Source organism: Euleptes europaea, chromosome 2 (genome assembly GCF_029931775.1).
Source record: "Euleptes europaea isolate rEulEur1 chromosome 2, rEulEur1.hap1, whole genome shotgun sequence".
Taxonomy (NCBI): domain Eukaryota; kingdom Metazoa; phylum Chordata; class Lepidosauria; order Squamata; family Sphaerodactylidae; genus Euleptes; species Euleptes europaea.
Window position 1 is genome coordinate 93,724,258 of NC_079313.1, and position 17,356 is coordinate 93,741,613.

Consider the following 17,356-nt stretch of genomic DNA (forward strand, 5'->3'; position numbering starts at 1 on the left):
CAAGCTGGGTTTGCACACATTGTGGCATAATGCTAGTTTAACATGATGTCTGAATGCAACTATTGTGTACATACCATCAAGAACATCTCATGGCCAAGCAACTTCAAAATGAATAGGAGTGGCACTAAAGCCATTCATTCATGCTCTTTGGGTTGATGACAGGGGTTGGGTTGATGCAGGGAATAGGAGGCTCTGAAACCTGAACATCACTGTCTGATATAGAACAAGAGGAGAAGGGCAAATGACCCAATGGAGATGGTCTCCTTGGAATGCACGTTGCCTTGTTAACCAGTTCCAGAGATGGCTTGGTCAGAACAGAGTTCTTGGATTGGGAATAGGATGGGGTAGACAATGTTTCAATTTCAGTTGCTTGTCTGGTTTGTGTTTGTGATGCACTTTCTTAGGAGGCTGTTCTGAGGAGCTGTATTTAGAAGATGTGAGAGCAGAGCCCATAGTCTTTCTTGATGTTTTGCATCGGACCCACGGTGGGTCTGAGAGCCATAGGAAGTGAGGATGCTCGGATCCGTCTGCCAGCAACAGAAGGCAGTTTATCACTTGGGTTTTTCTTATGAGCAGTGCTGGACAAGACCTGTTCCCACAGTGCCGCTTTTAGACAGGAAGTTCTATGGTGCCTAGCTTTCAGAGTGAGTTGGTGACCTATAGAGCTGTGCGAGATGTTGTGCTTTTTGCCAAGGCATTCATCATGGTCGTCAGCATGGAGAATTTTGGACCTACAGGATCTGCATTTTTTAAGAGTTCTTTTTGTGCCATATTCTAGACACACAGCTCCAAGGATGCAGGATCTGAAGTAGGTAGTTGTTGGCAGTAAGAAAGTTGTTGAAGCAGAGCTTCAACAGAGGAACCTCTCTTTACGGCAGCAGAGAGAGAACTGAGAGAAATGTGTTCCACCCCTTCTATAGCTCACTGGAAAAGGCAGGAAACAGCATGGCAGAGAGGGACAGAGTGCCAGTAGACATTTTTGAGCTTCAAAAAATTCTACACAGCAGGCCTGTGCACACACAGAACCCATGTAGGACTATATGTCATACCATGATGAAGAACAGTTAAGTTGTAAGTCTATCCCATGGGAGGGTTCTGCTTCTCTCTGACATCATATGTCAAGTCTTTGCAAGCTGTTGTTGAAAAAAGCAAAAACACTTAGTTCCTTGCTCGTACAACTAGACCTTGACTGAAAAGCAAAGGGTCAAGGAAGTATCTGCACAGGAATCACCAATAGCAAAAGTGTGCATCAAATTGGCTTGCCGATTAATGTACAGAAATGCCACTGATGGCATCTTCTGTCATGGCCAAATATTAACCACTACATATTCATGCTGAATAATAGGCTATATCTCATGATCCATCAGCGGAAGTCACTGAAGGTCCTGGATCTTTTCCTCATTCCTCTCCACCCAGCAGTTCTTTCTAATCCTGGCAAAGCTTATTCCAAGGATTGCAGGACCTGTATGGATTAACAGCCATATGGTTCAGGAAAGTACAGTGGGTGGACTGTGATTTTATTGTATTGCTCAAGACCTCCAGTTGAATGAGCTTATTATTAATAAAGGAAAGAAACTACAGTGGGGCGGGCAAAGGGAACAAAATCACCCTTCCTGCCTCTTCCATCAGCACAGTTTTTTTGATGGAAGAGAGAAGAGGGTGATTTTGCCCCCTCCCCAACTGTATAGCAAGTCCAGCTCAATGGAATACTATCTCTACCCTTTCTTTATGTAAATAGGAGCTGTATTTGCTAAGAGAACTGAGACGCTGGCAAAGAAGTTGGTAAACTTAACTTCCAATGTAGCCGAAGAGACGTGAACAAGGTCTCACACACAAAAGCATCGTCAAGCACAGGACAAGACACTGAAAACTCGGCGTCTTTGTTCCCCTTGCAGCAGCAGAGTGCCGTTTTCCAGAGCACCTCCTTCCTCTTGGGTTTCCTTTTCATGAGAAGAGAATTAAAGGAGCCTTGAAATGGTAACAAATATAGCTGCTCGCTGCTGGACTTGCATGCCTTGTCAAAGGGCTTTAACAACTGGGTTCAGGGGGAGACAGCAAGGCAGCAGCCATGTAAGAAATCAAGGGGAAACAAACTGTGTGTAAAATAGATAAAACCAGAAGGCCTTTGTTATAATGAACTTCGGTGTTCATTGTGCTTAGCCTAGCACTTCTAATAAGATTCAGTGTGGGAGGCAGAAAGGTGCTTTCACAGCTGTGTAGGTTTCAATCTAGCTTCCCAGAAGGGACCTGGGAAACAATGACACCAGCTACCTGATGAAATTGAGACCAAGAGAACACACAGCTACATGGTTACCTCTAGCTCACGCAGGACAGGGTGGTCCTCAATGCCAGGGAAAAGGACCCTCATGGCATATGTGCGATAGTCGAGGTACGGGATCCCCGAGCGATCCAGGTCACTGGTTAACTCATTGATGTCTGTCTGCAGCTCTGCAAAAGCTGTTAACGGGAATGGGAGAGAGAAAGAAAGACAATCAGAGACAAGAGCTGGGAATAGGGGCTGTGGCACAAGAAATCAAGCACTGCAAATGGCTAACTCAGGAAGCTCGTTTGCTCTAGACCTCTGTGTTTCACTCAGACATGCCCTCAAGCTGGGAGCCATTCCCCTAGCATCCTAGAGAGAGACAGAGAAAAAAAGTCGACGCACGATGCAAAGAACAGATGCTGAGAACAAAACACACTTGCTAATTTGTATGCTATTCACACCTTGTATGTAAGCACTGAAAATGCCTTGAAAGGCACTAGATAAAAATAAAGATCCTATTTTTAAATCACTGTGCTGTGTGTGGCTTGCTCTTTCTCACTCTACTCAGTCACCCCCCCCCCCATCTCTTATGTTCTTTCGCTGTGGCTAGCACAGGGAATCTATTCCCAGGCGCCAAAGCTTAAGTGGTATTATCCAGGGTCCAGGAATAAAATCAGCCTTTCAGGCGGGGGTACAGAACTGCAACAAGATTTACAGTTGTTGATGGCTGGCATGCAAAACTTTGTTATTTCACAGAGACTAAGGGCTCAAGCACCAGAACAGGAGAGCATAAATGCTTGCATCTCCCCCCCCCAAAAGCAACGAGTTCAGTGACTGTATGATGTGCAATTTGTCTGATCCTCCCTCTTTTCAAGGGGTAAGGATTACACAAATATTGTGTTCATACAGATGCATCACATATTATTATCACAGTGCTGTCATGGGGGAACTATGTGAGATTCATGCTTTCCTAATGTGCACCAGTGAATTTCCTTATGCTGGATTGAGTAACTGATACAAAAATATTTTATCCAGTTCAGTTTACATTCACATGGTCATGTGCTGATTGATAAACTATCGCAGTTCCCTCTCATATAAGCCATGTTTTTAACCCTACCACTATTCAATCAGGCTCATGTCAACAAGGATCATTCCTTGGTCCTCATTAATGCCCAACTTAAATTTGCTATGGACAGCAATAGATAGAAGGAACTCCTGATAAGGGATGCTGCAAATTTGTCATCAAACCTGTTTGGCAGTCAAACTTACCTTGTTCAGTAATCCTGATAAGATTGTGAACCGATCAGGGATATGTTTGGATTGCATCAAGCAGTTGGAACAGAGGCCAAACCAAGTTTGCAGAAGCCAACTCACAGCTGAGCAGGGGGTCACCTGGGAGTTGGGTTTTGATCTGTTCCACTCACCAAAATACCTACTCAATGAAGTTGCAAAATGGAGAGGAGAAAGCTTGTTTCTCTTCTCTCCCCTCCAAGCTGGGCAGGGAAAGTGCTCACCAGCCTAAGGGCCTACAAATTACATTTTCCACAAACCTATGTTGACTCACCCTGACCTGGATCGCTCAGGCCAGCCTGATCTCATCAGATATCAGAAGCTAAGCATGGTCGACCCTGACTAGTATTTAGATAGGAGACTTCCAAGGAATACCAGGGTGGAGGTGCGGAGGCAGGCAATGGCAAACAACCTCCAGATATCTCTATCTTTGAAAACCCTACGGGGTTGCCATAAGTCAGCTGTGTCTTGATGCCAAAAAAAAAAAAAGTTGGCTCAAGAGACCTCTTTTGGAAGTCCATGCTTTCCAGGTGAACATGTGTCAGATCTGGAAATGAAGCATGGTGTTCAGGGAGAGGAAGATCAGACCTTCTCCTCTGTGCAATTTTTCTGATGGGAAATGGCCCCAGGGAGCTGCTATTTAGCCTTTTAGACTAAACATGATCTAATGGGCTACATGCTACATTTCCTGGGAACTCCAGAGCACATCTCTTGAGCTAATCTGAAGACACCCCCAGGGAAAATGTAACACAAGAACATAAAAGGCCCTTTAAGACAGGTTGATCTTATTTGACTACTTAAACTTTAACTTCGGGAAGGAAGGCATCATGGTATAGCCCACTCTCATCAGATATCAGAAGCTAAGCAGGGTTGGTACTTGGAAGGGAGACCGCCAAGGAAGGCAATGGCACACCACCTTTGCTTATCACTTGCCTTGAAAGCCCCTTGTAAGTTGGCTGTGACTTGATGGAACTTTACACACACACAAGCTTCAATTTCAGTTCAGACTGCAGATACTTGTTTGGGAGAAAACATCTGGCTGCATTCAGACATCATTTTAAACATTCAGCTGGTTATGCACAAACCTAGCTTAACTGTACAATAAGGTAGGAAGGAGAGAGCTAGATACATGATTTTGCTTGTAGAAATCAAAGGTATGTATACTTTAAAATTCCATAAAATATGCCAAACAGTACAATTGCATATGCTTAGTGATAAATGAAGCATGTCATGTTGCTAAAACAGTAAAATAAATTTAGGTTGAGAAGAAAATACTGAATTATTTCAAAGTCCCCTAAAATTTCTCCCCCCACCCCATTTTTAAGATTTCCAGATATTTTATATCTCTACCTATGCAAATTCCTTGCCGGCCTAAAATATCTGATCACCCTGAAAAGTCAAGAAATATTTTAAAACAATAACCAAATTTCCTAAAATATGGCTGTGACTCAGCATCAGAGAATCTGTTTTACATGCAGAAGGTCCTAAATCCAATCCTCGGCATCTCCAGTTAAAAGAATCAGGTAGCTGGTGATGTGAAAGACTTGTGCCTGGGACCCTGGAGAGCTGCTGTCAGTCTGAATAGATAATATAGACAAGCTTCATATGTTCATATGTATGTTCAATGCTGTGTATATTCAAGCACTCTGAAGCATCCTGAAACATTCCCAAAATGCATTCAAGGATCTGCCTGTATATCTTTTATACATTTTAACTATTCTGTTGTATTCACAATGGATGAAAACAGGTGACCATTTAACAAGTGGCAGCAGTAGGCATTCAACCATGTAGATGCTCTCCTGTAGCATCTTTCAGAGTTGAGAAAGGAACATGTGTTTGGCTCTAGATGTCTAGTAAATTTCTATTCACAGACAGTCACGGAAGATGATGCAATCCTCACATGGCTGTGTATGCCTAACATGGCAAGAGAAGAGTTCTCTATTTATCCAGTTCATCATAACAGTGCTAAAGAAAGTCTATGTATCTCCCTTTCGACATTTGCTTATGGTTTAAGCAGCAAGATATTATTTTAGATTTAAGAAATTATTTTAGATTTATTGTACAAATCAACCCTTTCTACACGGGTGCTGCACTAGGTTCACAGACTTTTTGCTATATAGGCTGTGCCATTATTCTGTATTCTAAGGTTCAAAAGTATGTGAATTCATCTACTAATGTTGTGTATACAATTTAACCATGAGTTGGGTTGCCAACTCTGGGTGGGGAAATTCCTGGAAATTTAAGGGTGAAGCCTTGGGAGGGTGGGGTTTGAAGTGGGAAGGAACTTCAACAGGTCATAGAGTCAACCCCTCAAAGCAGCCATTTTCTCCAGGGAAACTGATCTCTGTAATCTGGTGATCAGTTGTAATTCCAGGAGATTTCCAGGCCCCACCTAGTGTGTGTGCAGCTTTTTCACTCAATTTGAACCAATTCCCTTTTTTAGTACAGACACCACCCCACATGTTTTCTGTCCATACACTTGTCCATGATCCCCACCATAGGCTTTTTCTGGTCCTTCTTTTTTTTTTACCGGAGCAAAAGCCGATAGGGTCCAACCCATTATTGTTTTTTCTCTCTGGTTCTGATTCACCCCATGTAGTTCTTGCTTTATTGTAGTAGGGCCTGACCTTACTAATATCCACACAAAAAAGCTTACAGGGAAAAAAAGGCCAGCAGACAGCCAGGCCTAATGACCTGGCACCAACAAACCTTGTTCATGTCGCTTAAATAGGATCAAGCACTAATCCTGTTCTCCACACATTAGTCAGGCAAAACGATGCTTCTGAATCCAATACAGTCGTTAATGTCTTCCCTCCCATGGGGCCTGTATACGAGGGAGTTCTCAGTCTCTCTGACCGCAAAAGAGGGCATTTTATGAGCGTATGCGTTTGAGATTGACCAAATGTTTATTTGACAGCTGTACGTAGGCTCAGGCCCTGTTAATTCATACCAGATCAAAGTCAACTCAGGGTAAGCAGGAAGCAGTTACCATGGAAACTAGACTTAGTGCTGCTCAGTCCTGTAGATGCATCCAATCAACAGGGGAAAGTTATATAGACATACTAGGTGTGCCTCTCTGTCTATCTATCTAAGAAAGATCCACCCACGTGTCTGCAGGATATTTGCTTCCAGACTCTAGTCATTTATTCAGAAGTAAGTCCAATTGTGTTAAGTGGGATTTGCTCCCAGGTAAGTTTGCAAAGGACTGCTGCCTTAATGCATGATTATGGCAATATAGTTTTTGTCACAACTTTGTTAGAACTATCCTCTGGTTTTGGAGTGAATACTGCACATAGTACCTAAACATGAGAGAATTTGGTTAATAACTGAGTTTGCCTTTGTGCCCGTCTGCATTAAATAAAGGGTTAAAAAAATAAAAGGGTTAAAAAGGTAAAGGTCCCCTGTGCAAGCACTGGGTCATTCCTGACCCATGGGGTGACATCACATCCCGACGTTTCCTAGGCAGACTTTGTTTAAGGGGTGGTTTGCCAGTCATCTTTCCTCTACCCCCAGCAAGCTGGGTACTCATTTTACTGACCTCGGAAGAATGGAAGGCTGAGTCAACCTTGAGCCAGCTACCTGAAACCAACTTCAGTCGAGATCGAACTCAGGTCTTGAGCAGAGCTTGGACTGCAGCACTGCAGCTTACCACTCTGTGCCACGGGGCTCAAATAAAGGGTTATGGTATTAAAATGACTATGAAAGAGTACATTTTTGTGACCTGTTCCAGAAAAGCATAATTAAGAAAAGCTCAGTTATAGGTGAGTGGAATTTCCACCATCTTGCCAATGAGATTGGAAGAACCACATGGAGATAGGTCATTACTGTTATCTTAGTGATTATTGACACTGTTGCTTGGGTGTATTTAAATCCCTTCAACTGAGGCTTTTATGTCAAGGTGTGTTGGTAAATTGATATCCCTTTTCTCAAGATTTACATAGCATTAGTAAGAAGCAGGGAGTGAATTTATTCATAGAAGCCAATGATGTTGAGTCAGGAAATCTACAGTATTAACTGTTGCTGAGAAAAACAAAGAGAAGCTGTGCTCTCATGTTTTTATGTTGTGAAATTAATGCATCTAGCCAGTGTCAAAGATATAATTACAGCTAAAAATGAGAAGTGAGCTTTTCCTTATTATTATTCTCCTTAGCCCCAAGGGCTACATTCCTGGTTCTTCAGTTCCACCTGTTGTTTCTGACCATCTAAGATAGTGAGTGGCATCTGGTATTGACAACCACATCTTTAGGAAATCCAGCAAACAAAGTGGATATCCATGACAGAAAATAAGTCTGAGAAGATGGTAAAAATCCTGAACAAGCGTGAGGTAAAAAGACCTTAAATGGTCTAACATTACAGGGTCTTCAATAAGACCTGATTTTACTGACAGAGGCTGGCCTAGTCTTGTTAGAGCATATCATCAGTTTGAGACTATGAAGTAGACAACTGTAGGCATTTGTCAATGCACTGACATTTTGGAAATTCTGCAAATAGTACTTTATGGCCTAAAATGCACGGCCACTTACCGCGGTTTCTGCCCAGGCTCCTCCCTGTTGATTCCCAATTTCACCCAGGATCAAATCCTCACAAACGAACGGCACTTGATTTGCTGCTGGCCGAGCGATGTGTCGAGCCAAAACTAACCCGGATTTGCTCTTGAGGAGCCAAAACGTTATCCCTGGCTCGTTCAACTTACCTGGAAGCGGGGCGTGGACACCAGAGGCTGTGGTTGGTCAGTGAGAGTGAATCGACCAATCACCCGGGGGAGGGGGCGTTGCTGTACGACCAGGAAGTTCGTTACTCCCGCATTTTCTGTTTGCATGGACGGAGCAGCGCACAGTTTCGCCATGGGTCATGCGTACAGATACTCCCCCGGCCCGGGTTCATTTAATCCTGGCTGGACTGGGAGGAGCCTGGGCAGAAACCGTGGTAAGTGGCCGTGCGTTTTAGGCCATTGTAATAGTCTATGAAAGCTCTAAGATCAGGAATTTTGGCATTGTCCCACCAATTTCTAGGATGTACATCATTCATAAATTAAGAGTCTTAGAAAAAGCAGGCCGAGGTCTGCAACCCACTTGTGCTAGTGCCAATATGGGAAACCCTATGTCATTGATAGAAGAACCTTCCAGGAACTATGATGCTTTCATGAAGCTGACTTTGGGAGTGCTGTAAATATACCCCCTTAGTGAAGGACGCATGCATGAGCCCTTTCTGAGGCTGTTTCCTTCTCAAACAGATCTCATGCTTCATTTGTCATTTCTAGATTGGAAGCATACAATTGGGGTGGTACCACTGACCTTCTTTACATTCGAGGGCCACCCGAGACTCCAGGTTGTCCATCTGCATCTGTAGCCTCTTGAGGGTGAGGTCATTTTCACGGGACTTGCGTTTGTAGGCAATAAGGACAATGATGACAATGATGAGCAGAAGACTGCCTCCTGCTGCAATGCTGACAATAGCTGGCAAAGTCAACAGGCTGTCTGAGATCACGTTCACTGAGCCAGGGGAGAAGATGATGCCACCCACATGCACCTAAGCCAAGCAAAAGACATGATACTCAGTCTTCAGATTTCACAATGGCAGCCAGGTAGACTGAGAACACTTAGTTGGGAAGGTGAGCAAGAAATATTTGAGAAAAGAATCAAAATGCTTGAACAATCTGCTACTCAGGAAGAAAGAGAAGTGCAGAGATTTCTGGATTACCAGTAAATAGATCATGAGTGTACCTTGTATTGGTTCTAAACACATCTCTGCTCAACTGAACGCCAGCTACTCTATGGATGACAAACTGCAATTTCCACTGCAGTTGTTACCTTAGCAAGATTTTTGTTTTTTTAAAAGAGAGAAAAAGAAGCTGGGCTTCAAGGACTGGAGCCTGAAAGATTCCCTGTGCATGTCACCCATACTTTGAAAAACATTCCCAAAATGCCAAAGATGGCTTCAGAAGAAACAATATTTAGTTTGTCTGCCAAGTCACATACAAGACCATACAAACACTGTCTGTTGTCAGGAAGAAAGGGCACAGCATACTTGAAACACAAGGCTTCAAGTTGTGATAAATACGTCATCCCGGTACTATCTCTGGCTTTGTTCAGATTATCTGATGGCTCCATTTGACTTTCATTTCACAGGCTTTCAGCTTCCCTTTGTAAACCATGGACATTAGAGACAGAATGACAATTTCACTGACAAAGGTGTTTAAATGGAAAGAAGAGAAGAAGAGAGAAAAACAAAAGGAATGACAGAGCGGCAGGGCTTGGGGAAAACCATGGGAATGCTGCAGTATAGACAGGTAGATAGTTAATGATGGACTAAGTTTTTGGAGAATGTGCAATGCCCTCTGATGTAAGGGGATGTGGAGAGCCTGAATTGCAGTGTTACTGCAGCTGGGAGCTGAAAATATGGAAAGCAAAGCAGGTAAGTAATAGCTTTTTACTGGATCTTCACAAAGTATACTTGAAAGAACACTAAGGTCTGATTATTGGAACCATCTTCTGTTGGAGAAAACATGGTATGTAAAACAAGCAAGCATGTAAACAAACAAACAAACAAACAAACAAATAATTCCAGCATCACAGGCTTCTCCTTCAGATATAAAGGGGGGGGGGAGAGTCCCATGAGATACACAAAAGCTTGATCAGATGCACAGATCTTCTTCATGGTATTTCCATTTAGTGCATTAAGGCTGTTACCGCACTTGTATTCCCAGTGATGTATTAAGAGTTTGAAAATGTTATAAAAAATACTGTTCACACTTTGTTTGGCCCCTTTAGCTGTGAAGATGTCTTCCAACCATTTATAAGCCATGGTATCCAAAAGCCCTTTTAAAGCGGTTTTTTATAACATTTTCAAACTCTTAATACATCGCTGGGAATACAAAGTGCGGTAACCCCCAAAGTTAGGGGAAATAATCCATAACCAAAACATTATGCAATCTCTGCTACCACTTCTCCGATGTTTCCTGCATGATCTCCTGCTCTATTGTACACAGGTGATGATATTTTGAATGGTGTGTGGGGTATCAAATTCATCTTACAGTACTCAGTCCCCAATACTACTCAGCTCATTTACTTGCAGAGAAAAGGTGTGTGCATGTATTAGTTTTAAAACAAGGCATGTTCCCCTAGCACTTTGCCACTACTAAAGTCAAGACCAGAAGGACAAAAGACATAAAAATACTTTAGATTGTCAAGTAAAACCTTTGGAGGTACATTATCTGACTTAGATCCTGAAAAATGACAGTTCTTCCAAACAAGGTGACATGACTACAAGCAGACTACTAGCGAACATGAAAAAGCTGACAGAAGACACATTTTAGATAATCATTTAGCCTTAAAACAAATCCCAGTGCCAACTGTCTCCTTTATTTCCTCTGACAACCGTATGATTTGATCTAATAATAGCAGCGTTAGCATTATAGGCTCGTTCACCTGTGAGTCCACTAAAATAACATATATGCTCTCTCACTTGCCAGAAATATCTTGTGATGGTATCAGTCAGCTAAATGGGGGCTCCTGCGTAAGAGAAGAAATGGACACAAACCAGACATTCCAATGAGTATGTACAAAGTGGGAGCATTACAGTCTGTTGAAGACTTACATCTCTGATCTCTGGAGTAGCATCAAATAAGAAAAGGGTAATGAGGCTGTCTCTACACTATTGTTGTTGTCCCATTAACCATTTTTATTTGTTTGTCATAATCTCTTATTTGTTCTGCAATGTATCCCAGGGGGGAAAAAGCTGGTGTACAGGTGCCCAAGGAGTATAAGGCTACAGAAATGCTACTCGTCAAGAAATCGGACAGACAGCCTGAACCTGGCTTCAGCTAGTGCAAAGTGAATGCAAACCAGGCGTTTCCTTCCGACTGAGAACCCTGTGCACCCACTTAGATGCTCTGCTGCCTGCAAAAGCTCTGGCCACCCCCCAAAAAAACTCGTTAGGCTCAGAGGTGCAACAGCACTTTTTGACTTTTCAGCAGTTATAGGGTTTTGCCCTTTCCAACTAGCAGTAGCTCAAGAGTTATAGCAGATTTAGCTACTACTGCTAAATACCTTCATACAAAATACATACCATGCAAAAATGTATACATGTATACTGATGTTAGGTACATATATTGTGCTATGCACATGCATTGGCTAAAGATGTACCACAAAGACAAAATCCTGATGCAATGTGCTTTATGCGCTGTTTTAGATTTATGTTTGCAAGTTACTGTGGCAGTGAATAAAGCAGTTTTTTGCTGCATCATATTATCAGAGACACTCACTTGGGCTTTGTGTGCGTCTAGGAAATTTGAAGGCTTTGGGGATTCCTTTCTTCTTTCATATCAAAGTAGATTTTAAAAAATAATTTCCACTTCAGCAGCTGAGATCGAAGGCAGTACAGAGAGGAGTACTGCTCTGAAATTTCACTGACAGGAAATGCAAAAAGATGGATGGGGGAAAGTACAATTCTTTGACCTCACCATAACTTTGTGTTGCCCAGTGAGATTTGGAGGTTCACACAGCAGCTGGGTCTCAGAGACAGTGACGGCGCAAGGAGTCTCTCCGATCAGAACAGTGTAGTTCAGCTTTGCTCCACCGGAGGCAGGTGGGCATAAATTTTTACCCTGTAGAAATAGGGAAAGAAGGTTCTGTCAAAAATATAGCAGATGTCTTTGGCTCTTCCTGGATGATCTCTTTCATGCATTTCTGTATAAACTTTTATTTCCCAATAAGTATTACACAAGTGAGACACATTTCTGTAACTTGCTCCATAATTTAGTGAGAACTAACTCCCAATACTACACATAGAAAAGTACATATCAAGATGCAGGTCTGCTCTATCTAAACTTGTAATTCTTTTGTCAGATTTCTAAGATACATTTTTCCTGTCATCGTATATGCCTTCCTCTAAAACAAACTTATCTGCCACTGAGATGACTGACAACCCAGTGCATGACTATGGATTTTGAAGTGCATAAGAGGGTATATCTAGCCCTGTAGTTTTCAAGGGCGGGGGTGTTCTTGCAATCTAGGATACTTTTAGGGAAGTACAAAGATTGTTGGGAGGAAAGGGCATAAGCTACATTGAGTTATTCTAAATATATATGCAAATACTGCATGGCAGGTACAAAGAGAACAGTTTGCTTATCTGCAATAAACAAGACCACTTTTTAATGGGCTTCCTATGATATATAAGTTCTGGAAAAAATATTTTACTTTCATCTTCGGATACTTTGGCTCAGATCCTAGAGGTTGTTCCTGCTCCCTTTGCCCATTAGGCAGGAAGTCCTCCACTGCAGAGCATGTACTCCTCCAGTGCTAGGCCCTTCCAGTAATCCAATAATACATTTTTCAAGATGCCAAAAAGTGCTGGACATAAAAGGAAGCACTCCACAGCAAAGGGCCAGCTCTGCAGAAAACAGGTAAAGGACCCAAGCCTGTATCTTATAATAAGTAAGAGAAATAAACATTAGGCATCTCTGTTCCGCTTCCAAGTGTGTTAGCTTTGACACCCTGTGACATGTTCAACATGGGAGTGGAGGAGAAATGCTGAGGCGAGAAGTGATCCATCATGCTCACACAAAATTTACCTTCCATGCCTGTGTGCATTTGCTGAACATTCAGAGGTTAGGGAACAGCAAACAAAAGTGCATGGTGGTAAGTTTATCTACAGAGGGGGATGAAGGGGTCAACTATTGTGCAAAGTAACAGTAAGATAGCATTTAAAATTCTGCTGAGTGGTGTTCTTAACTAGTAGATAGGGCTGTCAATTTGGTTCGGTCAGAACTGAAAATCAACCGAATTTCCCCTGATTCGGTGATTTTCAGTTCGGACGGATCCGAACTCAAATCTGGCGGGCAACCGGGGGGGCCGAATTCAGCGAGTTCGGGAGTTTGCGAATAAATTCGGCCAATTCGGCCCCCCCTTCAGGGGAGCCCGCTGAAAGGCGCGGACTGCCCTTTAAACTGATCTGCGCCTCCCAGCTGGGAGGCTCAGATGAGTTTAAAGGGCAGCCTGCCTCCCTTCAGCGGGCTCCCCTGAAGGGAGGCGGGCTGTCATTTAAACTCATCTGCGCCTCCCGGCCGGGAGGCACAGATGAGTTTAAATGACAGCCCGCCCCCCTTCAGGGGAGCCCGCTGAAGGGAGGCGGGCTGTCATTTAAACTCATCTGTGCCTCCCGGCCGGGAGGCACAGATGAGTTTAAATGACAGCCTGCCCCCCTTCAGGGGAGCCCGCTGAAGGGAGGCGGGCTGTCATTTAAACTCATCTTCGCCTCCCGGCCGGGAGGCACAGATGAGTTTAAAGGGCAGCCCGCCCCCCTTCAGGGGAGCCCGGCCAGGAGGCACAGATGAGTTTAAATGACAGCCCTCCTCCCTTCAGCGGGCTCCCCTGAAGGGGGGCGGGCTGTCATTTAAACTCATCTGTGCCTCCCGGCCGGGAGGCACAGATGAGTTTAAATGACAGCCCGCCTCCCTTCAGCGGAGCCCGCTAGAGAGGCGCGGCTGTCATTTAAACTCATCTGCGCCTCCCGGCCGGGAGGCTCAGATGAGTTTAAAGGGCAGCCCGCCCCCCTTCAGCGGAGCCCGCTGAAGGGGGGCGGGCTGCCCTTTAAACTGATCTGCGCCTCCCAGCTGGGAGGCTCAGATCAGTTTAAAGGGCCCCCGCGCGCCTTCAGGGAATCCCTGAAGGCGCGCTTCGGCCGAAATTTCCCCCGAACTCCGGATCCCCCCGAATAACCGGGGATCCGAAGCGGGGGAGTTCGGACTTCGGCACGTACCGACCCCACAAGGGTCAAATTCGGCCGAATCCGAACTGTACCGAATTTTTTTTTTTTTTTGACAGCCCTACTAGTAGATACAGGCCAACTACTTCAGGGTTTCAGCTCTGCTGGGTAACCCACCATACAGTTATGTAGGGGCATTTCACAGACTATGCAGAAGCAAAGCAGTTATAGTTGCATTCAGTTATGGGGCATTTCCACCTGTATGGTATATGTCTCAGCAAATCAGTGTTGTTGTTTTTTGCATTCATACTCTATACTTAAAATGTACTGTGTGAAGTGGTCCCACACATAGTAAATTCATGGGGAGATTTATTAATTTGATAAATGAGGCCAAGATTTGATACAGTGAACTCCCAAAATATGCTCACTCCAATAAGCCCAGGTTTGTGCATCTTAGATAGGTCACCAGGACTGTATGGTCTTCTTACCTTCAGGATAATGGGTGATCCTGGCTTCTGCTCCAGCACACCAGTGGGACTCAGGAGCTCAAAGGTGGGGTTTGGGTAGTAGACAAACTTGGTGTCATTGTAAATCAGCAAGTACTGAACATTGTTAAAGATGAAGCCAAACTCATCGGGACGTTCAACAGCATCCAAACCAGGGCGGTACTCTGGGGTGAGGGAGGGAGCCAGACAAGTCAGGGTGGTTGTGTTGACAACCTTACAGACCTGCGAACAGAGATAAGTAAGGATTATACTGTACATAAATCTGCATCTGTCCTTGGTGATAAAGCAGACATAGCATATAATAATAATACTCTCTCTGTCTGCTTTGGAGTTCAGTAGAAGTTGGTATAACCAAAGCATGATACCTTTTCAATCCCACATGTTGCCCATCACTGGGGTTGGATACTACCTGCTCTTCACAGTTCTCCGCCTCACTTCAGCCCTCATTCTTATCCTTTTGTCCATACATGTTCTTTGACCTTTAGCATAATATTTTTGGAGGTCTAAAAAGGTCTCCTCTAAGAGCCCCTTGGGGCAGAGTGGTAAACTACAGTACTGCAGTCAAAAGCTCTGCTCACGACCTGAGTTCCATCCTGATGGAAGTCGAGTTCAGGTAGCCGGCTCAAGGTTGACTCAGCCTTCCTTCTTTCCAAGGTTGGTAAAATGAGTACCCAGCTTGCTGGGGGTAAAGTGTAGATGACTGGGGAAGGCAACGGCAAATCACCTCATAAACAAAGTCTGCCTAGTAAACTTCGCGATGTGACGTTACCCCATGGGTCAGGAATGACCCAGTGCTTGCACAGGGGACCTTTACCTTTTAAAAAGGTCTCTTATCACTTTCACTAGTAGGATTCAGCCCACTAACTGAACTGGACATCACAATTTGTATATCTCTGTATGTGAAAGAGAAAATTTTCTGCTTCTAGATTTTTTCCTCTAGCAGATTTTTTAAAATGGCCTTGCAAGGCACCGAAAGTTAATAGAGACGTATGATGCTGAGACGTATGGCATAGCTCCAGTGTACTAGGATTAATGTGAAATGCTATCCAAGTAAAGAAATGAATGCTTGAAAACATTATCTCCCCCTGCTCTCCTTGTGTTCACAGACCACGCGAAGATCATGTCAGGAAACACCTCATAGCCTCTCTTTGTGTGTACCACACTACCCTGACTCTAGCTATCACTTTTACAAGCATATATAGCCACAGAAATTAACTGAATGTAGTTTGCACAGTTGCACACTTGGTTTCTTTCTTTGTTATTCCTGTCCTGTTATGCAGAGGGATTAAAAAGGTAGCAAGAATCATTTGTTTATTTGCACTATTTATATCCTCCCCTGCAATCAGGCAACCAACAAAGGAGCCAACAAAAATTCCATTAAAATCTACAATACATACAATTATTATCACATGGGTAGCACGGTGCTAAGGAGAAACAAGAATGAACCAGTACAGTAAAAACAATAGATAAAAATTGGCAGAATTGATGAATACCATCCTTAGTTTATTCAACTCCAAAGGAGCTTTGAAAAAGTACGGCCTTTGACTGGTGCCTAAAAATAGACAGGGAAGAAGCAAGACTGATCTGCTCCTGTGCAGGTAATTCCACCAAAGCATAAGACCCTTCTTCCATTCTGTTGGCTGGACAGCACTAGCTGCACTCAGACAGGACTGAACTGTGCACATGAACTGGTGGTTACCATCTCTCTATATATACATTTTATTACATAATTGGTGGTAGAAAGGATAGTCAAATCACAGCCAACTCATGGTGACCCCAAAGGGTTTTCAAGGCAAGAGACAAAACAGAGGTGGTTTGATTAGAAACATAGAAACATAGAGCTGGAAGGGACCTCAAGGGTCATCTAGTCCAACCTCTGCACAATGCAGGAAATTCAAAACTATTTTCCCCCTCACTCCCCCAGTGACTCCTGCTCTATGCCCACAGGAAGGCAAAAAACCTCCAGGATCCCCAGCCAATCTGGCCTGGAAGAAAATTTCTTCCTGACCCCCAAGTGGCGAACAGCATTACATTGGGCATGTAAGGAAGGGCTGCAAGCGCTGAGCACTGACTCATCCTTTCCTGCTCACCTTCTCATGATCTGCCTAAGATCACAGAATCAGCATAGCTGTCAGATGGCCATCTAGCCTCTGCTTAAAAACCTCCAAAGAAAGAGAGCCCACCACCTCCTAAGGAAGCCTGCTCCACCGAGGAACCACTCTAACTGTCAGTAAATTCTTCCTAATGTTTAGCTGAAAACCCTTTTGATTTAATTTCCACCCTTTGGTTCTTGTCCAACCTTTTGGGGCAACAGAAAACAACTCTGCACCATCCTCTATATGACAGCCCTTCAAGTACTTTAAGATGGTTATCATATCACCTCTCAGCATGGTGTAGTGGTTAAGAGCGGTGGTGTGGAGAAGTGGACTCTAATCTGTAGAACCGGATCTGATTCCCCACTCCTCCACATGAGCAGCGGGCACTAATTTGGTGAACCAGGTTGGTTTCCCCACTCCTACACATGAATCCAGCTGGGTGACCTTGGACTAGTCACAGCACTCTTAGAGGTCTCTTAGCTCCACCTACCTCACAG

The 17,356-nt window shown here is 43.8% G+C and overlaps 1 protein-coding gene across 1 annotated transcript in view; it reads right to left on the bottom strand.

Moving 5' to 3' along the window:
* Window positions 1-17,356, bottom strand: part of PLXNA2 (plexin A2) — a 451,224-nt gene that overhangs the window by 57,532 nt on the left and 376,336 nt on the right. The window contains exons 17-20 of the mRNA XM_056844100.1: window positions 14,746-14,985; window positions 12,015-12,158; window positions 8,848-9,082; window positions 2,315-2,457 (exon numbers count right to left, since the gene is read on the bottom strand). Coding sequence (XP_056700078.1) covers window positions 2,315-2,457; window positions 8,848-9,082; window positions 12,015-12,158; window positions 14,746-14,985 — 762 coding nt within the window. The remainder of the gene's footprint in view (window positions 1-2,314; window positions 2,458-8,847; window positions 9,083-12,014; window positions 12,159-14,745; window positions 14,986-17,356) is intronic.